Genomic DNA, 23280 nt, shown 5'->3' with positions numbered 1-23280 from the left:
TGAGTCTGTGCAATACATCTATGTAGAGTCTGAAAAGTCCCTGTATATTTCTAACCTATTCATAAACATTTTACTTTCACTTTAGTAAACCTGCACTGTGACTGCAGGGGTCAGTACAGGTTTACAGCACAGCATTGCACAGTGTGAATAGCAGAACAGGTCAGAAGGAAAGCAAACTGTTATCTGTCACTTCAGTCGGCAGGAGGAGTGAGGAAAGCTTCAATGTCTTTTGAGCAGAAATGAGTGATCAGGACTTCAGTGTACTGCTGTCTGCCTGCTCCCCCCTTTGTACGGGAGCTCTCACTGTCCCGATCCAGCCGCCCAGCCTGTCAGGAACCTGTGCCTAGAGAGTGTCTCTGTCCTTTCCTGGGAAGCCTGCAGCAGGTATGAGCACATTCTCGCCTCTGCTTTTGGACAGAATTAGCAACACAGAGGCTGAGATAAAGCATGATGCTCTAGTGTTTTGGCGCCCCCTCCCACACTCCGCCCAGGGCAGTGGACCCTCCCACCCCTGCTTTGTACCGACCCTGTCGGTCGCTAAGAAAAGAGGCTAAGCACCAAGATCCTTCACTACCAGGGCCTCCGTCATCCCTGCCATATCACCTGTTTCCCAAATGGACTGTACACAGTCCTCAAAGTGCTCTTTTGTAGCGCTCGTAGTGCTCCATTTTTCCCCATGAGGTAGTCATACCTGAATTGGGTGAGAAAGTCCATTCCAGCAGTAAAGTTCATATTACTTGGAACCGCCTGACTGGGGTCCCACATGTTGTGCAATGTGGGAAAGTGGCTCCCACATCCTCAAAAGCACTCTCCTTCTTTTTCAATGCTGAGAGTATACCAGGAACCCTAAGGAACTGGGATGCCATTAAAGTTCAAGAGGAAGTAAACCCTGATGGGTGTTACTTCCTCTTTGTTTCCCTGTAAAGGTAAAGCATAATGGGCTACTATGCATCGCATAGTAGCCCATTATGTGACACTTACCTGCAAGAGAAGCCTGCGATGTCCCCATCTTACTCGCTAGTAGCGAGTGGCCATTCTTCACCCCTCTTCCTTCCGGGGCCGTGAAATCCAGCACTGTGACTGGCTGGAGTCGCGTGACGTCACTCCTGCGCAATGCGTGCGCGAGCCGCCTTTAACGGCATGATTCGAGATAGAAACGGCACAGGAGAAATCACTGTACGGCGATTTGCAAATATCTTCTAGACCATGCAGGTCTGGGAGATATTTCAAGCAGCTACAGGTAAGCCTCATGCCGCGTACACACCATCACTTTATGTGATGAAAAAAAACGACGTTTTTAAAAACGTCACTTTAAATGACCGTGTGTGGGGGAAAACGTTGTTTTATGTCTTGTGAAAAACGACAAAAAAAAATTGAAGCATGCTTCAATTTTATGTGTCGTTTTTCAAAGCGTCGTTTTTTACTTCACAGAAATTGACCTTGTGTAGCAAAAAATGATGTTTAAAACGACGTTTTTACACCCGCGCATGCCCAGAAGCTAGTTATGAAGCGAGCTTCAATGGAAAAACGTGGTGAACGTAACCTCGCTTTGCTAGAGCATTGTGAAAAAACGATGGTGTGTAGGCAACTTCGTCTTTGAAAATTGAAGTTTCAAAAACGTCATTTTTTACTTCACATAAAATGTCATTTTTTTTCATCACATAAAGTGATGGTGTGTATGCGGCATTAATCTAGGCTTACCTGTAGGCTAAAGTGGTTGTAAAGGGTTTACAACGACTTTCATGTGTGTGTAAAGGCAGGCGTCCCAATACTTTTGGTAATAAAGTGTAGCATCACTATAATATTTTTCCTATGATTTGCTTCCATCAACTCATAGCTATACACACTGATGTAGATAATAATTAAGATAGCACAGATACTTTGCTGTATACGTTTGCAGATATGTTCACAGAGCTATCAGTTGCCTGTGGCAAGGCAATGGTTCCAGGCAGCTGTTTGAAAGACATTAGCGTTCAGCCAACAAGCAACTTACATGTGAGCTGTCAAGAGAAGCAGTTAATGCCATATGAAAATCAATAGTGCACTGCTGTGAGTGATGCTATTTCTCCCCAACAGGTGGAAAGAGTCCTTCACGATAGGATTAGGTAAGGTGGGTGAGGGGATCGCTATTTTCAGACATGTTAAGCTGTTGACTTTGCTGCTATAATAAACTATTATGTCTCCTGTTTGTTCGGTAGGCAGTACTACAGAATAAGAAAAGGTCTGCGGGTCAGATTTCAAGCCTTTATGATTTGATGCAATTTACAGCTTCCTTTGTCACTTGTCATTTTCACACTTGTCATCTAAATATTGTCTTTAAACCTGCTTGTCTCTAGGTCATTTTACTTCATATCACAGTTACTGTTTCTCATCCATAAGTTTATTGAAAATCCAAAAATACACACTTTCCCTCAAACCCTATTAACCACTTAGGACCCGGACCATTATGCAGGTTAAGGACCTTCCCCCTTTTTGCGATTCGGCACTGCGTCGCTTTAACTGACAATTGCGCGGTCGTGCGACGTGGCTCCCAAACAAAATTGGTGTCCTTTTTTTCCCACAAATAGAGCTTTCTTTTGGTGGTATTTGATCACCTCTGCGGGTTTTATTTTTTGTGCAATAAACAAAAATAAAGCGAAAATTATGAAAAAAATTAAATATTTTTTACTTTTTGCTATAATAAATATCCTCAACAAAATGTTTAGGCCGATACGTATTCTTCTACTTATTTTTGGTAAAAAAAAATCGCAATAAGCATTTATTGATTGGTTTGGGCAAAAGTTATTGGCCTAGATTCACAGAGGGCGGCATAACGTTGTGCGGGCGTAGCGTATCTTATTTACGCTACGCCGCCGCAACTTAGAGAGGCAAGTGCTGTATTCACAAAGCACTTGCGTCCTAAGTTACGGCAGTGTATCGTAAATCGGCCGGCATAAGCGTGCGTAATTCAAAGTAGGCAGGTCGTGGGCGTGTTGTATTTAAATTAAGCGTGACCCCATGTAGATGCATGGCCGAACGAACGGCCATGCATCTCAGTATCACGCATGCTCAGTATCACGTCGTATTTACGCCCAAAGATACGCCGGCTCAATGCCTGTGACGTGAACGTAACCTACGCACAGCCCCATTCACGTACGACTTACGGAAACGACGTAAAAAGATACGCTTATTCCGACGTCCATCCCTTGCATGGGCTGCGCCACCTAGAGACCAGCTTTATCTTTACGCCGGCGTATGTCTTACGTAAACGGCGTAACTAATTGCGACGGGCGTACGTATGTTCGTGAATCGGCGTATCTTGCTCATTTACATATTCGACGCGGAAATCAACGGAAGCACCACCTAGCGGCCAGCGTAAATATGCACCCCAAGATACGACGGCGTAGGAGACTTACGCCGCTCGTATCTTGGCCAAATCTATGCGTAACTGATTCTATGAATCAGGCGCATAGATACGATGGTGGCCATTCGGACTTATGATGGCGTATCTGCGTATATGCCGTCGTAAGTCTTTGAGAATCTGGGCCATAGCGTTTACAAAATAGGGCATTTTTATTAATAATTTATTTTTTTACTAGTAATGGTGGCGATCAGCGATTTTTTTCATGACTGCGACATTATGGCGGACACATCGGACACTTTTGACACATTTTTGGGACCATTGTCATTTTTCACAGCGAAAAGTGCTATGAAAATGCACTGTTTACTGTGAAAATGACAATGGCAGTGAAGGGGTTAACCGCTCGGGGCGCTAAGGGGTTAAGTGTGCCCTAAGGGAGTGATTCTTACTGTAGGGGGGGTGTGGCTGTAGGCGTGACGTCACTGATCGTCGTTCCCTATAACAGGGAACAGACAATCAGTGACACTGCCACACAGAAGAACGGGGAAGGTGTATCTACACACACCCCTCCCCGTTCTTGAGCTCCTGTGACCCGATTGCGGGACAACGGCGGCGATCGGGTCCGTGGGTCGCGGGAGCGGACACGGAGCTTCGGACCGAGTTGCGCGTGACCCACAGCTGGGCTCTTAAAGGCAACGTACAGGTACGTGCCTGTGCCCAGCCGTGCCATTCTGCCGACGTATATCAGCGTTAGACGGTCCTTAAGTGGTTAAAGTCTTAGGGGGCTGAATATTGGAGGCTGATGAATTAACTATTATCAAAAAAGAAAGCCAGGCACTGCCAGGGCAGAATGTAAAAAATTAAAATAACGTACAGTAGGGAAAGGCCCTTTTCATCGCTACACTGAGGATACACCAACTTATAAAATATAAATTTGGGGGTGTGTTAAAGCTGTACCTGGTGTTACAGTATCTCACAAAAGTAAGTACACCCCTTACATTTTTGTAAATATTTTATTATATCTTTTCATGTGACAACACTGAAGAAATAACACTTTGCTACAATGTAAAGTAGTGAGTGTACAGCTTGTATAACAGTGTAAATTTGCTGTCCCCTCAAAATAACTTAAACACAGCCATTAATGTCTAAACGGCTGGCAACAAAAGTGAGGACACCCCTAATGTCCAAATTGGGCCCAAAGTGTCAATATTTTTTGTGGCTACTATTATTTTCTTGCACAGCCTTAACCCTCTTGGGCATGGAGTTCACCAGAGCTTCACGGGTTGCCACTGGAGTCCTCTTCCTCTCCTACATGACAACATCACAGGGCTGGTGGATGTTAGAGACCTTGCGCTCCTCCACCTTCTGTTTGAGGATGCCCCACAGATGCTCAATAGGGTTTAGGTCTGGGGACATGCTTGGCCAGTCCATCACCTTTTCCCTTGTTCAGCAAGGCATTGGTTATCTTGGAGGTGTGTTTGGGGTCATTATCATGTTGGAATCCTGCCCTGTGGCCCAGTCTCTGAAAGGAGGGGGATCATGCTCTGCTTCAGTATGTCACAGTACATGTTGGCATTCATGGTTCCCTCAATGAACTGTAGCTCCCCAGACCATGACACTCCCACCACCATGCTTGACTGTAGGCAAGACACACTTGTCTTTGTACTGATCACCTGGTTGCCGCCACACACGCTTGACACCATCTGAACCAAATAAGTTTTTCGTGATCTCATCAGGCTACAGGACATGGTTCCAGTAATCCATGTACTTAGTCTGCTTGTCTTCAACAAACTGTTGGTGGGCTTTCATTGCAAACCAATTTAATGCAGTGTGCAGCGTATGGTCTGAGCACTGACAGGCTAATCCCCCACCCCTTCAACCTCTGCAGCAATGCTGGCAGCACTCATACGTCTATTTCCCAAAGACAACCTCTGGATATGATGCTGAGCACGTGCACTCAACTTATTTGGTCGACCATGGTGAGGCCTATTCTGAGTTGAACCTGTCCTGTTAAAGCTCTGTATGGTCTTGGACACTGTGCTGCAGTTTCAGGGTTTTGCCAATCTTCTTATAGCCTAGGCCAGGGGTGCCCAACCTTTTGAAGCGCGAGGGTCACTTAAGCAACTTGGTAACTGGTCACGGGCCATAATCAGAGGAGAGGGCGGATGGCAGGTCTATGTCCGCTCTGCATATGCAGAGCTGACACGGACACAGCCGGATCGGATTGGAGGTAGGACACAAGTTGGTTTACACCTGCCATTTCTTCGAGGTGAATGGAGGGTCCAATTGGGTCGGACTGGCCGTGTGAAAGGGGCCCATGGCTGCTTTCACACTGATGCACTGTGGTTTACCCGTACCGCGGGTACAACGCAATGTACCTTTGGCTTTTCTGCACTTTGCAATAGACTTCTATTATATTCTGCAGGTTTGGTGCACTTTTCAGAATGCTCACCAAACTCGCAGGTAATAACAGAAGTCTATGGCTCAGTGCAGGTACCCGCAGGTGTGCTGCTCTGCATCTGCGGATTAGTTTGAAAGCAGCCCAATAACCACTGCAGATATACCCATATATACACTGATTTTAGTAATAAACTGACCTTTAATAACAGTATTCTATTCCATGCCAGAGCAGGATGTCATGGGCCACATCAGAGGGCTCCGCGGGCCACATGTGGCCCCCAGGCCACTGGTTGGGCACCCCTGGCCTAGGCCATGATTATGTAGAGCAACAATTCTTTTTTCAGATCCTCAGAGAGTTCTTTGCCATGAGGTGCCATGTTGAACTTCCAGTGACCAGTATGAGAGAGTGAGAGTGATAACACCAAATTTACATACCCGCTCCCCATTCACACCTGAGACTTTGTAACACTAACGAGTCACATGACACCGGGGAGGGAAAATGGCTAATTGGGCCAAATTTGGACATTTTCACTTAGGGGTGTACTCACTTTTGTTGCCAGCGGTTTAGACATTAATGGTTGTGTGTTATTTTGAGGGGAAATTTACATGCATGCAACACATATGCATCCCCGGGACAGTAAAAGACGCCCCTGCATTGGACACACAGCTAATCCTTCCATGTAAACAGAGCCTTATTCAGTGAAAAAATTATAATGGCTATCGCAATATTTTGTAATAATTCAGAATTTTTAGTACTGCTGCACACAATTACTCTATCACCATAATACTGTGGCGCTTACCCCAACTTTCTGGGAGCCTGGTGGTGACCCTCAGAGGCAGGGAGGGCTGACATGTTTCCTCAGGGTGCAGGTTACTAGGCATGGTGGGTGATGAACGGGATAGAATTTCGTTTCCAGCCACTTTTATGCTTGAACACGCTTGGTCAAAAATAGTAAGGATCAGAAAATAGGCAGATTTGCAGACTCCTTAGACAAAAATGGTGAGATAAGGTAGACAGTACAGGAAAAGAGCGTCCATCTGTACTTTGTAGAATAGACTGTCTCCTATAGTAACTGAACTTAACTCACAGAAGGTGCAGGAACATTATGGATGATTCCGTCTTGACGCTTTCCCAGGTACTTCATCGGTCCATGCAAGAGCCACCTCTGGTACTTCATCTCAGGTTTTCATCCTTTCCTTCATGCTTCCAAGTAGTGAGCAGGCTTTTCCTTACAGAACCTTGAGCACATGGCTAGGCCTCAGGCTTCAGGCCTAGCAGCCAGGAGCTGCTTCACACACATCCCACTGGGATCACAGCCTGGGTGGGGAAGACCTTGATTACCTGACCCTTTCCTAATAAATACCTTTTCCCAGCATGCATAGCAGAAAATATGATTGGTTGAGAAAGGTATGTTTATCCATAACCTGAACTCACTGTAGCTGATCACTCTAATGTCAAAGGCAACAGCACCACCTACTGATAAAAGGGGAAAACACAGTTAAAGAGGATTAGGACAGAAGCCATTTGACCACTAAACACTACAAATTAGCCAGGCTGGCTACCATCCAGCATAACTAAATTTACCTGTAGCCCTATTCTAGGAGGAGGGTGCTACAATAAAAATGTCTTTAAAGTGTGGCAATACTGTGCTGTGCATACAGGGATAGTTTCAGATAACTATAAGCTCTGAGGGCAACTCATGTAAGACAACTAAACCAAGTGTCCTTACGTCACAGTCTGCTAAGGGGACCTGTGACTAGCGACAACAATTCTAAAGTCTCCTCTTCTAAGTCTGATGTCAGCTCTTCTTGACTGGAGATGTCAAAGGAGGTAAAGGATTAGTGTTAACAGCAACCTCAGCAGCCCTTAATGATACAGTGATGGATATTTGGTATTGGCACATGAACATAGATGTTTAAATTGCCTTAACAGTCTCCCTAATGGGGTCTCCTTCCAACCCGCATGGGCTGCTATGGCTATTAGCACACCACAGCTCTGACTTGAATGGATCCTACTCATGTTAAAATGATCACACATAATCTTTTAAGTATGCTAGAACATCTAAAATATCAATGCTTCTGTATTGTCTAGTGCCCTGCCTCTGTTAGGCTAAATTTAGTTTTTGGGCTTCAATGTAGTCAGTGAAACAAGGATCTGTTTTTTGGCCTGATCAATGTGTGCTAGACAAGCGGTCATCAACCAGTAGTCTGTGTACCACTGATGGTCTACGAGAAAATTTTGGTGGTCACAAATCAAAATTGTGGCTGATGGATACTGCCTAAAGTAGTTTTCCAGTGTTGTTCTCAATTTGCGCTGATAGTCAATACTGTCAGCGCATTGATGCCCAATGCCTCCTTTATAATTCTGGCTCCTTGGAGCATGGAGCTTGAGCACTTGGCTGGATAAGGCGTGAGATCCAATGATGAGTTTGTGAAAGGCAGCAGCGTGATGCAGATTGCCGGAGCATTGTGTGTATAAGGCATATAAAATTCATGTTAGTGGTCCGCAAGATTCTAAATTGTAGCTAAATCATATTCGAATGTATAAAAAAAAATGTTTTATTAAACAAAAACAGTGAGTCCATGAGTCACCAACGTGACATAAATAAGTGAACAGGTATCTTGATCGTTGAATCACCAACAGAATCCTCCAACTTGTGATAAAACCACCACCGATCTAAGGATATGATCTTGCCAGAGAGCATTGACCACCTATTTATCTTGTATCTCAAATGCTCCATCACCATTTGTTAAGCAGCATACAGAAGACGGAGAAGATCGTTCCATGCAGCCAGTAGGGAAATCACAAATCGTCTTGTTCCAAGTGGAAGCACCAAATGGCATACCCCAACAAGAGATAAAACGCGATGAGGGAATGATACGGCTTTAAAAGCTACTGACCCCTCGGATTGCTTCCGCCCTACTGAAACCGTCAGGTGTTGGCTCTGCACAGGTGCATGGAATTGGAAAAAATCCTGGACTGCCGCACTCTGTTAAACTACGTCTTTATTGAATAAAATCAGATCAAAACATAATCCAAAATGGTGCAGTCAAGATGAAAAAGTGGACAACAGGACAAATGGCTAACATATTTCACATCGTAAGATGCTTACTCACAGGTATGTAAACATCCCTTGTAATAGGGATAGTGTGTGACAGGTCCTCTTTATGGAGAGATGCGGGGTCAATAAGACCCCACATCTCTCCTCCAGGCTGGAAAGCATGAGATCGGTAAAAAAAAATCACTGATCTCATGCTTTCAGTCGCGATTGCGGCTTTCTTTACTTCCGGGTACCTGGGCGTGACGTCATAACGTTGCACCCGGGCCTCCGACGGTCATAGAGACCGGAAATCTCTATCCTCCCCATCCGGCGGTGGCCGATTCATTCTCCGGGCATCCGATGGCATGGGAGAGTCCGGAGAAAAAACGGATGGCGGCGGGAGGGGGTGATGTCCCATCCCGCCGCCTATAAGAACGATCGAGTGGCGGAACTGCCGCTATGATCATTCTTATGGTGCGCAGAATCGCCGCCTGAATAAAAGGATATCTGAATGATGCCTGTAGCTGCAGGCATCATTCAGATATCCCCCACTGAAGTCCAGGATGTCATATGGCATCCTACGGTACGGAAGTGGTTAAAGTAAACCATTCACTGTGTAACAAATGGAGACCGGTGGAACTGGTGGCATTCTCTGCATTCATGCATCAATTTTTACCTTTGTTCTGTTTTCTATTTTCCTTTCAAACTTTGGGTAGTATACCCACCTGAATATATCAACTTCTTGTCCACTTTATAGCTAGTCATATATACGGCGCCATTAGGCCAGGATTTCCTCATTCATTGCAACCCTCCTTTTTTTGTAATTTATTTTTATTTCTTTATTTTTATATATATTTTTCTTTATTTCTTCTTTTTTTTGTAAGCTGTGTAAGCTGTGTAAGGGGCCCCATAATTCCTGATGGCGGTCCTGCTCATTATTTACTCCTGGAGTAAAAATCGAATAAAAAGGTATGTTATTATTTATGGCAGGCAAGTCCAAAGTCCGGCCCGTGGGAAAATTGTGGCCCGCTTTCCGGTTTAATATGGCCCCTCTGCTGACTGATATATATTTCTTTTGTGGCCCCCAGAGCCACAAAATATAAATACCGTATTTATCGGCACTGCCTCGGAGGGCACAAGGAGTGGGCGGGACGAGTGCCGTCAGATTACTAAGCAGCATCTTTAATAGGTAGTCCCGTCTCCTGGGCTTCCATTGGACGGCTGTTCTGTCTATCATAGGAGGCCTCCTGTGGCTTCTACAAAGTTTCATTATAATCTTGTTTTATGCGAGGGTGTCTCAGTGTGTGACACTTCAGCTACAGGATCTGGAGAAAATCATTGGAAGAGTTTGATGTGAAATATATGGGAAAATATCCATCTATCCCTTGGGGCTGCAGTTGTTCCTTATCCCACTGGGAGTTTTCCATTGAACAGGAAGACGGATATTTCGTCTACTAAATTAACACTACTCCTTCTCTTTAGGTTCTAGGACAGTGGCTTAAATTAAGAAAGTCAAGGATCAGCATGACATTCAAGCAACTAGTATTGTCAGAATGAGTAGTGAGCGAGGGCATCCTCAGAAAAAGCTAATGCCGCGTACACACGGTTGTTTTTCGGCATGAAAAAAAAAAACGTTTTTCAGCATGTCCAAAAAACAACGTTTTTCCAACTTCATCATTAAAAACGATGTTGCCCACACACCATCGTTTTTGAAAAATGATGAACAAAGCGCGGTGACGTACAACACGTACGTCGGCACTCTGAAGGGGAAGTTCTATTCGCCTTTGGGCTGCTTTTAGCTGATTCCGTGTTAGTAAAAGACGATTCGCGCTTTTTTGTCTGTTACAGCGTGATGAATGTGCTTACTCCATTATGAATGGTAGTTTTACCTGAACGAGCGCTCCCGTCTCATAACTCGCTTCTGGGCATGCACTGGTTTAAAACGTTGTTTTAGCCCACACACGATCATTTTTTACAACCCGAAAAACGACAAAAAACGGAAGCCGAAAAACTATGTGAAGCCCACACACGATGATTTTAAATTACGTTTTTAAAAACGTCTTTTTTTTTCATGCCGAAAAACGACCGCGTGTATGCGGTATTTGTTACTAAGGTGCACGGTCTGATCTTCCACTCCTCCACACAGTACATAAAGGTTATTAAGGCTGCATTCACACTATAACGCGGCGTACTTTGTATTTTGCCGCGATTTGTAAACTTTTTTTTATTTACAAAACATTTACATTGATGTCTATGCCGAACGCCGAAAGCCGCCTGAAAAAAAGGGTCTGGGACTTGTTTTCAGGCGGCAGGCGGCAGGCGTTTCGGCGTTCGGCGTGAGATGTGAACCATCTCATAGACATCAATGTAAATTCGCCCCTCCAGCGGCACGAGCGTCTGGCGTCGGGGCGTAAATACGCCTAGGTGTGAATGCAGCCTAAGACATTCACACTTACAAGTTATCAGCATTAAAGCTAATCTCTAGGATAAAAAATATTGTCTAAATACAAGAGGCATGTGTATATTTACTTAAAATGAGTCTGCTCACATAATTTGTAATAAAAACATCTTTGCCATTCTGAAGCTTCCCTCCAACCACTTTGCATATTACTGCCATATATACTGCATTAATCTCCCTCCACTAAGTCTGGCTGCTCTCTCTCTCTCTCCTTGTTCAGGGTGACTGGTCTTTTATCCACCCCTTCCTGTAGGTTTCTGCAGACAATTTGTAGTGGGGGGGCCTGCTGGGTCTCTTCCACAGCTCCTCTCTTTGTAAAGGCTATGTACATCACTGTGAAGATGTCACTGCTACTTTTACAAGGTAATACCTGGGTTTGCAAAGGGATTTGGTGCACACAAATGTTAATTTTATACTTTGAGTCACTTTAAATGAAAGTTTTTGTGCCCGGAGTTCATATTTAAGATAAAAAAAAAATTGTTACCGTTTAACACGGATGTGGAGACTTCCACCTGATGAGTCTATTATCTGCATTGCCTCTGCATGTGATAGTCCTGCACATTGTTTTCCATTAATGGCGGTCAGCTCATCTTTTTCTCTTAGTCCTCCTCGGCATGCCTTGCTGCGCTTACGTACCTACAAAATAAAAACAGGAAAATATCATTTTTGATGTCATGTGAAAAGTAAGGGGCTACAGTGACTATTAAATCTCTTTGCTGCTGAGAAATTGAACTCTCATGTGTTGGCAGACATCTTTAGCAGAATTTTTTTTTTTTTTTTAAGTGCAATACTAGGCTACACCTAACTAATCTTAAAAATACTCCCTCCCCCTCTTAACACCTAGGCTGACTAACCTGTGTAGGACGATTTATATACTTACCTATTCAGGCCGCTTTGGTTCTGTCATGTTATCAGACTCCCCTGTGTCAGTCAGCGGCAGCTGCAGGGGAGAGGAGGAAGCACCAACACTGGATGGGCCATAGGAGTCTATGCGTGACCTCACTTTTCCCAAGCATACAGTAATCAGCTGTTAAGTGTTCTCTCCTCTCCCCCTGACTGACACAGGGGAGATCACATGACAGGACCAATCTAATCTAAATAAATTGAAATGTTTAATACAAAAATGATACAACAATAGATACTATACATATGCCAAAGATAATAAAAAAAAAACATACTGCAATATAAAAATCTACATAATATCTAACATATACCATATAAGCATCCCACAAAGACCCCTACCAAGTGGCGTACCAAGTGGGGGTTGAGCCGCCCTGGGTAACACACACTGGGGGGGTGTCAGGTCGGCGCCCCCCCCTCCGTGACTAAAGCAGTGACAGCGTACAGGCAGGTAAGAGCAGGGAGAGGAGAGGCGATCTATAGTGGCGTGGTGTGGCGAGGCGAGACGATGGGGTGCAGGGTGTCACCGCTGCACTAACCATCCCCTCCTCTCATGGCTGCGAGCTGTCTGAGCGGTCCGGAAGGCACACAGGCAGGCACAGCTGAGCAGAGTGAAGCTGCCTCCTTCTCCTCTCTGTTTATGTGTATACAGGGGGATGGGATCTGCTGTGCATGTGCTACTGCGCTGATCTGAATGGGCTGGGGGTCTGCACTGAACAGGGGGCTAGACTGAAGAGGGGGGTTTGCACTGAAGGGAGGTGGTCTGCACTAAAGGGGGGGTCTGCACTGAAGGGGGGCTACACTGAACATGTAGGGGGTCAGGAGCTGTGGGGGGCTGTATAATGAAAAGGGATTCAGAGGTGCAGGGTACTGTGTAATGTAAAGGGGTCCAGAGATGCAGGGGGCTGTGTAATGTTAAGGGGTCCAGAGGTGCAGGGTGCTGTGTAATGTAAAGGGATGAAGAAGGGTGTGTAATGTAAAGGGGTACAGAGGTGCAGGGGGCTGTGTAATGTAAAGGGTCCCAGAGATGAAGGGTGCTGTGTAATATAAAGGGGTCCAGAGGTGCGGGGTTCTGTGTAATGTAAAGGGGTCCAGAGGTGCAGGGGGCTGTGTAATGTAAAGGGATGCAGGGGGCTGTGTAATGTAAAGGGGCCCAGTGATGCAGGGTTCAGTGTAATGTAAAGGGGTCCAGAGGTGCAGGGTGCTGTGTAATGTAAAGGGGCCCAGAGGTGCAGGGGGCTGTGTAATGTAAAGGGGTACAGAGGTGCAGGGGGCTGTGTAATGTAAAAGGTGCAGGGGGCTGTGTAATGTAAAGGGGCCCAGAGATGTAGGGTGCTGTGTAATGTAAAGGGGTCCAGAGGTGCAGGGTTCTGTGTAATGTAAAGGGGTCCAGAGGTGCAGGGGGCTGTGTAATGTAAAGGGATGCAGGGGGCTGTGTAATGTAAAGGGGTCCAGAGGTGCAGGGGGCTGTGTAATGTAAAGGGGTCCAGAGGTGCAGGGGGCTGTGTAATGTAAAGGGATGCAGGGGGCTGTGTAATGTAAAGGGGTCCAGAGGTGCAGGGTTCTGTGTAATGTAAAGGGGTCCAGAGGTGCAGGGGGCTGTGTAATGTAAAGGGATGCAGGGGGCTGTGTAATGTAAAGGGGCCCAGCGATGCAGGGTTCTGTGTAATGTAAAGGGGTCCAGAGGTGCAGGGTGCTGTGTAATGTAAAGGGGGCCAGAGGTGCAGGGTGCTGTGTAATGAAAAGGGGCCCAGAGGTGTAGTTGTGAAGAGGGGGTACACAGTAGTGACAAAGAGCTATTGAAGGACGCAGAGGTATGCAGGGTGCACAGTGGGGTGTTTTTACATTTTAATGTGGGTGGGGGGGTGCCAGATATAGGATCTGCCCCAGGTGCCAAATGCTCTAGGTACGCCCCTGCCCCTACCCATATGTGTAATGAACTCATACAAATGTTATTGGGTATAGTATTCCAGTGCAAAAACCTGTCTCTAATAAGAAATAAAGTGCTACACGAACCACTCAAAATGTTGCACCCCTAAAAGGGACAGCCATGTTAAGTCCTCTCAGTACCAACAAGATTGTAGTCCGTGGTTTACTAATCTCAAGCAGTTTGTGGAGCGTGGCTCCATCCAGTTTCCTTCTACTTTATACAGAATGGAGGGCAAGGTTTTATCAGGTTTTTATTTCTGTCCGTGTTCTCACTGGATAGATTTCCCCTCACTTCCTGCCCTGCTGGCAATGTTGGCACAGGAAGGAAGTGAAGGAATACAAGGCAGCAATGATAACTTGATAGAGGTTGTACGCCTTATTTAAAAAAAAAAAAAGTGAGTTATTTTTCGTTGAAATCCTATGAGATTTGAAAATGACAGTTACATTACTGAAAATAAAGTTCAGTTGTTTTAAAGCGGAACTAAACCCACTGTTTCCTAAAACAGTTGCATTCAAGGCATGTCCCAGATTCTTGTGTGCTTATATTAGCACCTAACTGAACTTTTAAGCCATCAAATGGATGGTGTCATAGCTGATCACATATGCAGCACCATGGCAACTGCAGACCCAACAGAGGCTAAGTGACAGCTTACTTGGCTGTAAAGGATAGGAGGGTTTAGTTGAGCCAAATTGAGCCAAATGTAATTTACTATGATTCAGGTATTATCAGGCCCGGATTTACTCCCTTTGCCGCCCCAAGGCCAGGTCCTTCAATGCCGCCCCCGCCTGCGCAGTACAGGGGGGACATTATCCGCCGGGGGACTTTTTCGGCAGGACACTGAGAAGCGGGGGGGGTGTTGCTGCCAAAAATGACATTGAGCATTGGGGGGTGCTGCTGCCAAAAATGACAAAATGACATTGAGAACCGGGAGGGGGGTTGCTCACCTCCTCTTCCCTCTGTTTTTTCTCCTCACACCATCCGCATGACAGGGGGGAACTCCCGATATGAAAGTAAAAGTGTCCTCTCCTCTCAGCCGCAGTGCCGCCCCTGCACCCACTGCCGCCGTATGACAACCTCTGCCAATCCGAGTAGGCTACATATAGTAGCCTGCTCGGATTGGCTTTGAGAGTCAGAGAGGCGTGGGCTGATAAAGTTAGAGCCTTAGCCAATCCAAGCAGGCTTTGGGCCAGATTCATGTACTTTTACGGCGGCGTAACGTATCCCGTTTAGGTTACACCGCCGCAAGTTTTCAGCGTAAGTGCTTGATTCACAAAGCACTTGCCTGTAAACTTGCGGCGGCGTAGTGTAAAGCCGTTCGGCGCAAGATCGCCTAATTCAAATGGGGCGTGTACCATTTAAATTAGGCGCGTTCCCGCGCCGAACGTACTGCGCATGCTCCGTTTTGAAATTTCCCGCCGTGCTTTGCGTGAAATGACGTCGCCCCGACGTAATGTTTTGAACGGCGACGTGCGTTACATACTTTCGTATTCCGGGACGACTTACGCCAAAAAAAAAATTGAAATTCGACGCAGGAACGACGGCCATACTTTAACATGGGCTGTCTAATTTTACACCACCTAAATAGCAATCGCAACTTTACGACGGGAAAAGCCGACTAGCGACGATGTAAGAGAATGCGACGAACGCGCGTACCTTCGTGGATTGCCGTAAACAGCTAATTAGCATACCCGACGCAGAAAACAACGCTAACTCCACCCAGCGGGCGCCGAAGTATTGCATCCTAAGATCCGAAGGCGTACATAGCCGTACGCCTGTCGGATTTTAGCCAAATGCCGTCATATCTTTGTTTGAGAATTCCAAATAAAGATACGACGCGGCAAATTTGAAAGTACGCCGGATTATCAGCAGATACTCCGGCATACTTTTTCTGTGAATCTGGCCCTTTGTATCCATTAATAGAATACATCACTCGCCGTAATTGGCTCCAGCTCCAGCAAGAAGGAAGAAGAATATGGCTCCAGCTCCAGCAAGAATAAAGAAGAATATGCTCCAGAAGGAAGAAATATGAAGTGTCGGAAGCCTCGGAGGGGGGGTTGTCTTATACAGTGAATTCCGTCAAAAAATCTTAAATGTAAATTTAGGGGGTCATCTTATACACCCGGTCGCTTTATACACCGGCAAATACGGTATTGTAAATGCTTAATTTTTTTAAATTAAAATAACAAACATGTTATACTTACCTGCTCTATGCAATGGGTTTACAAAGAGCAGCCCCAATCCTCCTCTTCTGGGATCCACCGCTGGCATTCCTGCCTCAAGGGCCAGATAAAGGCATACAAAGGGCTGTATCTGGCTCCAGGGCCACAGTTTGGAGATCACTGGTCTATACAAATGTGCTTTACTCCTATAAGGAGGTATTTAGTTATATCTTATAGGAATGTATATAGTACCGTAAATGTATGCAGTGCTATACATACCAAGGATCAAGCTTCGAGGGTCATAGCTCGGCGACCTGGGGTCCTATCCCACCACTGGTTAAAATTTGGGGCTCCTGCCACCTATAGTTCTGGAGATACTGGGCTCCTTGTGCAGCCTGTCAGAAGCTACATACAGAGCGGCCAGTTTAACCACTTCAGGCCCGGGCCAATTCTGACACTTTGGGCCAGATTCACAGAAAAAGTATGCCGGAGTATCTGCTGATACTCCGGCGTACTTTCAAATTTGCCGCGTCTTATCTTTATTTTGTATTCACAAACAAAGATACAACGGCATTTGGCTAAGATCCGACAGGCGTACGGCTTCGTACGTCTTCGGATCTTAGGATGCAATACTTCGGCGCCCGCTGGGTGGAGTTTGCGTCGTTTTCCGCGTCGGGTATGCAAATTAGCTGTTTACGGCGATCCACGAAGGTACGCGCATTCGTCGCATTCTCTTACGTCGTCGTTAGTTGGCTTTTCCCGTCGCAAAGTTACGGCTGCTATTTAGGTGGTGTAAAAATAGACAGCCCATGTTAAAGTATGGCCGTCGTTCCCGCGTCGAATTTCAAATTTTTTTTTTTTGCGTAAGTCGTCCGGGAATACGAAAGGACGTCACGCATGTCGCCGTTCAAAACATTACGTCGGGGCGACGTCATTTCGCGCAAAGCACGGCGGGAAATTTCAAAACGGAGCATGCGATAACGCGCCTAATTTAAATGGTACACGCCCCATTTGAATTAGGCGGGCTTGCGCCGGACGGCTTTACGCTACGCCGCCGCAAGTTTACAGGCAAGTGCTTTGTGAATCAAGCACTTACGCTGAAAACTTGCGGGGGTGTAACGTAAACGGGATACGTTACGCCGCCGCAAAGGTATGTGAATCTGGCCCTTTGTTTCTACATGTAAAGATCGTCTTTTTTTGCTATTTTTTGCTAGAAAATTACATAGAACCACCAATTTTTTGGCATAATCTGAAAGATGAAGTTACGCCGAATAAATAGATACCTAATATGTCACACTTCAAAATTGCACACGCTCGTGGAATAATGCCAAACTCCAAAAATCTCCATAGGCGACGCTTTAAATTTCATTACTTGTTAGATGTTTTGAGTTACAGAGAAGGTCTAGGGCTAGAATTATTGCTCTCGCTCTAACGTTCACGACGATACCTCACATGTGTGGTTTGAACACCATTTTCATATGTGGGCGGGTCTTACGTATGCGTTCGCTTCTGCGTGCGAGCACACGGGGACAGGGGCACTTGTATTATTATTGTTAATTTTACTTATTTTTTTTACATTTTGACACTTTTAAAAAATAAATAAAAATGTGATCACTTTTATTTCTATTACAAGGAATGTAAACATCCCTTGTAATAGGAATATGCATGACAGGACCTCTTTACAGTGAGGTATGGGGTCAATAAGACCCCACATCTCACCGCTAGGCTGGGAAGGCTAAAAAAAAAAAAAAAACGATCACCGCTTCACAGCCGTTTCTTTTAATGCAGAGGCTGGGCGTGACGTCATAACATCGCGCCTGGCCTCCGACGATCATAGAGACTTCGGCGACCATCTGGTCCGCCGGAATTCTCTGTGATCTGCATCCGGGGGCCGGCGGTTCCTGTCACGATTTACTGATCGCACAGGTAAGTCGGTAGAAGCACCGGAGGGCGGCAGGAGTCCCATTTCGCCGCCCGTAGGAACGATCAAGCGGTGGAACAGCCGCTGTGATCATTCCTATGGTGTAGGGAATCGCCAGCTGAAAATGCTGATATCTGAATGATACCTGTAGCTTCAGGCATCATTCAGATATAGCCCAACAAAGTACCACAAAGCACACGACGTCATATGACGTCCTCTGGGCGCCAAGTGGTAAATACAAGCTAGCACACTCTGGGCCAGATTCAGAAAGGACTTACTGTACGATGGCGCAGAGCCATGTACGCCGTCGTAAGTCATAATCTGGCCCGTCGTATCTATGCGACTGATTCTTAGAATCAGTTACGCATAGATATCCTTTAGATCCGACAGGCGTAAGTCTCTTACGCCGTCGAATCTAAACTGCAATTTTTTTTTCCCCGCTAGGTGGCGCTTCCGTTGATTTCCGCGTCGAGTATGCAAATTAGCTAGATACGCGAATTCACGAACGTACGCGCGGCCGACGCAGTAAAGTTACGACGTTTACGTTAGGCTTTTCCCGGCGTATAGTTACCCCTGCTATATGAGGCGCAGCCAATGTTAAGTATGGCCGTCGTTCCCACGTCAAAATTTTTAAAAGTTAAGTCGTTTGCGTAAGTCGTCCGTGAATGGGGCTGGACGTCATTTACGTTTACGTCGAAACCAATGACGTCCTTGCGACGTCATTTGGAGCAATGCACACTGGGAATTTTTAGGGACGGCGCATGCGCAGTTCGTTCGGCGAGGGGACGCGCTTCATTTAAATGATACACGCCCCCTACCCGCCGAATTTGAATTTCCCAGGGTGATTTACGCTACGCCGCCGCAACTTTACAGGCAAAAGCTTTGTGAATAAAGCACTTGCCTGAAAAACTTGCGGCGGCGTAACGTAAATTGGATATCTTTACGCCGCCGCACAGATACGCCAGCTGTACCTGAATCTGGCCCTCTGTTTGCAACAGACTGAGAGGATGAGCTCACAGTGCATCTCCTCACTTCATGTCAGAAGCACTGAGCTTAATGGACAGCTTGGAGCCTTGGACCAATGGGAAAGTACCATTGGAACAAGCTGTCCAATTAAAATGTCTAAAAGACAAATGCTCCCTTGTAGCCCAGCCCTAGAAGGACGAAGCATGGGTTTATTATGGGTATAAGATTTAACCATAATCCCATATTTTTCTCACACAGTTAAGAGGAAGAATCTGCTGCTGCTGAAAAGGTACTATTTTAATCAAGCTAAATCATACACTATTATGCTATACGTATGTCGCGCTACGCCCGCCGGAGCCGCTGATTTGTTTTGGGATCGGCGTATTAAGTTACCCTGCAGTATGTCTAGGGGTGATAGCAGTGAGTCAAAACAGTGAGCGAATGTCCAGACAGTGAATAAAGGGTTTTTCCAATGCTTTATTTTCCAGGCCAACACGGCCAACATCAACATAAATTGGGAAGGACAAGGTTGATGAAGAGAGAGAGAGAGAACCTTGCGGTATCAGGCCTGCATATTGAATGGAGCAGTCAGTACTGCTCTGTATAGTACCAAGTAGTAACTCGTCGCCACTCCAAATAGAGTGGGTAAAGTACCCCCGGACAGACCCCAGTAGATTTCTGCATTGGTTACCAGATGACAGCAAACATACCTGTCAGTACTCTGGTCACCAGATCCCCAATTGGTTCGTTTAGGCTCTGTTGGACAACCTGCCTCCGTGTCCTCCTCAAACCGACTCCCCAATCGAATGGCACCCAGCTTGGGATCCTTTCAATAGAACCAGGAACCCAGTAAGTCACTGGGGTCCCCTTGTACCTCCGGATGAGGTTCCAAGTAGTCTGCAACTTTGGCCAGGTGGGCGGTGCCGGCGGGGTCCATGGATGCGCGCACCCTGAAGGTGGATGCCGCACCTGGAACGGGGACCCCGCAAAGATTTTAGAACACATGACCCCTGTCACAGATATACCCCTCCCCAGCATGCCCCGCGAGGAAAAAGCTCCTCTAATTGGCTGCTGGGGAGAACTTGCTCTACCAGAACCCCTCTTGCGCCAACTGCTGGCCAGGGATGGTATCACATCCCTGGAATACAGACTGACCCAGTGGACATTTCTGAAATGACAGAAGTCACAATTTAAACAAATTGTGAATGGGAGCAAAATAACTCTCCCATTCCCCACTAACTTTAGCGTAGTGCCCATGCTGAAAGCAAGGGGGCGCTACATGTAATAACATAATAATTTATTATTTAGTATCCATTTACTGTGAAATTTCTGGTTTAAAGTTATAACTTCAAACTTCAGTAATTGCTCTCTAAGTCTAAGCCAACTGTGTGAGTACAGAAAATATAGTAAATTACCCTAAAAACACTGGGCTAGATTCAGCATTGATTTACGCCGGCGTATCCATAGATACGCCGCGTAAATCCAAACTGTGCCGGCGTATCTTCTTTCTGTATTCAGAAAGCAAGATACGCCGACATTAGCCTAAGATCCGACTGGCGTAAGTCTCTTACGCCGTCGTATCTTAGGGTGCATTCTCACGCTGGCCGCTAGGTGGCACTTCCGTCGTTTTCGGAGTAGAGTATGCAAATTACCTACATACGCCGATTCACAAACGTACGTGCGCCCGGCGGTAGTTTTTTACATCGTTTGCGTAAGGCTTTGTCGGCGTAACGTTGCTCCTGCTTCTATGAGGCGCACGCAATGTTAAGTATGGACGTCGTTCCCGCTTCGATTTTTGCATTTTTTACGTCGTTTGCGTAAGTCGTTCGCGAATAGGGCTGGACGTCGCTGCGGCGTACTTGGGAGCAATGCACACTGGGATATGTACACAGACGGCGCAAACTTTTTTTTTTAAACCTGACTGGGTTTTTTTTGTGAGCTCAGGCTCAAGTTTAAATGACTAATTTTATATATTAACTCCTGCAATCGGGTATCCCGATTTCCTGTTCCAGAACAATGCTTGACATGCCAAGCACATTGCCGAAGCTTCTAGTCTGGGAATAGAAACTATAATCTGTAAACAAGGTTGATTGATTAGCACATGTACTTAAAAAAAATAAAATAGTAATGAACTCACAGCTGAAGCAATGTGTCATAAACTCACTACTCGTGATGGAGAAATCTGAACTTGGTTCGCATCAATGGAGGTTTGGCAAACTCCTCAAAAAATTTGCAAATTGTGAACAATAATGCAAAAACCATAGAAGTCATTGGGAGGTGAGTCTTGAAAATGAATTGAGACAATTTTGAGGCTAATGGGAAAGGAATTTTCATACAAAGGCCAAAGAGGGGGTAGGCATTGCCTTGGGCCACATGTACCAGTGCAAATCACATGTTTTAAAAATACTGTTCTGTGGTGATAAGCTCTTTTAAAAAGGCTTAAAGAGGACGTAAAGCCGATTTTTTTTTTCCTACAAAAAAAAACCTTCAAGAGAAAGGCATAATGAGCTAGTATGACTTACCTGAGATCGAGGCCCCCAAAGCGCTTCTCATTCCCCTCCTCTTCCACCACCATGTCCCCTCTGCGCTTCTTCCGGGTATCGCCGCTCCGGCGCTGTGATTGGCCGGAGCCGCAATGACGTCACTCTTGCACATGCGCGCAGGACCGGCACGATCACGCGCATGCGTGCGTAACTGGCATGATCCCAATCATAATGCGGGGACGCTCAGTGCGCCTGCGCCGTTGTCTACGGCGCGCATGTGCCGTCCACATCGGTGCAGTGTTTTCTGCAAATATCTCCTTAACCGTGGAGGTTAAGGAGATATTTCTTGCACCTACAGGTAAGCCTTAATCTAGGCTTACCTGTAGGTGCAAGTTGTCAGAGTGGATTTTCAACCACTTTAAAGGGCAACATTAAATAGACAACTAAAACTGGAGAGTGTAAAATCTGGTGCAGTTCTGCATAGAAACCAATCGGCTTCCAGGTTTTATTGTCAAAGCTTAACTGAACAAGCTGAAGCTAGAAGCTGATTGGCGACCATGCACAGCTACACCAGATTCTGAGTGCTCCAGTTTTAGTAAATCTCCCCCACAATTCCTTTTAATTAATATGCTTGTGGACTGCCTCAAATCTACACTTGACGTGGCATACCCAAAGAGGCTGGGTGTTTCCTCCAACCCTTTTTACCAGACCCTGATCCTAGATGAAATCCCCTCCCTAATAAGGGTCGTGTATATATTTTAAGGACGACCCCATGCCAATGAAAAAAGGTGCGGAGCAGGTTTTCCCCTATAAATCCATGACAATTCCATAAACTTAATGATGGTTTGGTGTGGATTTTAAGGTGGTATCCCATACAAAAAAGCTTAAATAGAAAGTGTGGGGTCCCCCCAAAATCCACACCAGGCCATTATCTGAGCAATAAAAAAAGGAAAGATTACCATGCTAAAAAATATTTATAGTGAGTATATATATATATGTGTAATAATAAATCAACAAAGGAATCCAAAATCGTAATGATCAGTCCACTTAGGAATCCGAAATGAGTGAAAATATCCCTGTTGTTCGTGTCTCAACAGTATTATATGATTAAACACATCAGATCTGCAGATTATGTGTAGACTAGCATGATAAAGCTGAGAATAGACTCCACCCTACTAGTTTCATCATAACTGACTTCATCGGGGTGTGGAGTCCATGCCAGAAACCACGCTATTTATTGGGTCTACAGCATAGAGAGCACAGCTGATCAGATGCTCAAATCTCCTCAATGGGCTGCTATTGGTCAAAAGTAGCTGACCCAAAGAAGGTGGATAGTTTGTAGAAAATGACCGATCAGATTAACAACAGACTGGCCGTACTGCGAAAGCGCGTGATCCCAGCAGTGAACGCGAACCAAGCCTCGATTTGTGTCCAGGAGAAGACCAAGCCTCACTCTCGATCCAATGAGGCAACGATGTTAAATAGACAACAGATCTCAACCTAGGAAGCAGGAAATAACCAAGCCTCGTTTACACGAAGAGATCTGACGAGGTCCCCCCTGGAATCAACATTTATTGAAATCCTCAAGAGTGATCTCGTATAAATGACAAAAATTGTGTCGGAAAATTATGCTCAGTTTTACCACACTAGTCTAAACATGATCTGCAGAATTGGATTTGTGC

General features: G+C 45.7%; 1 protein-coding gene across 1 annotated transcript in view; it reads right to left on the bottom strand.

The window, feature by feature from the left end:
• Positions 1 to 23280, bottom strand: part of SYNPO2L (synaptopodin 2 like) — a 161637-nt gene that overhangs the window by 73789 nt on the left and 64568 nt on the right. Inside the window, exon 2 of the mRNA XM_040320455.1 lies at positions 11724 to 11875. Coding sequence (XP_040176389.1) covers positions 11724 to 11875 — 152 coding nt within the window. The remainder of the gene's footprint in view (positions 1 to 11723; positions 11876 to 23280) is intronic.

Source organism: Rana temporaria, chromosome 8, assembly GCF_905171775.1.
Source record: "Rana temporaria chromosome 8, aRanTem1.1, whole genome shotgun sequence".
Lineage (NCBI taxonomy): Eukaryota > Metazoa > Chordata > Amphibia > Anura > Ranidae > Rana > Rana temporaria.
The sequence above is the reverse complement of the archived record's forward strand: the minus strand, read 5'-3'. Positions and strand labels throughout refer to the sequence as shown.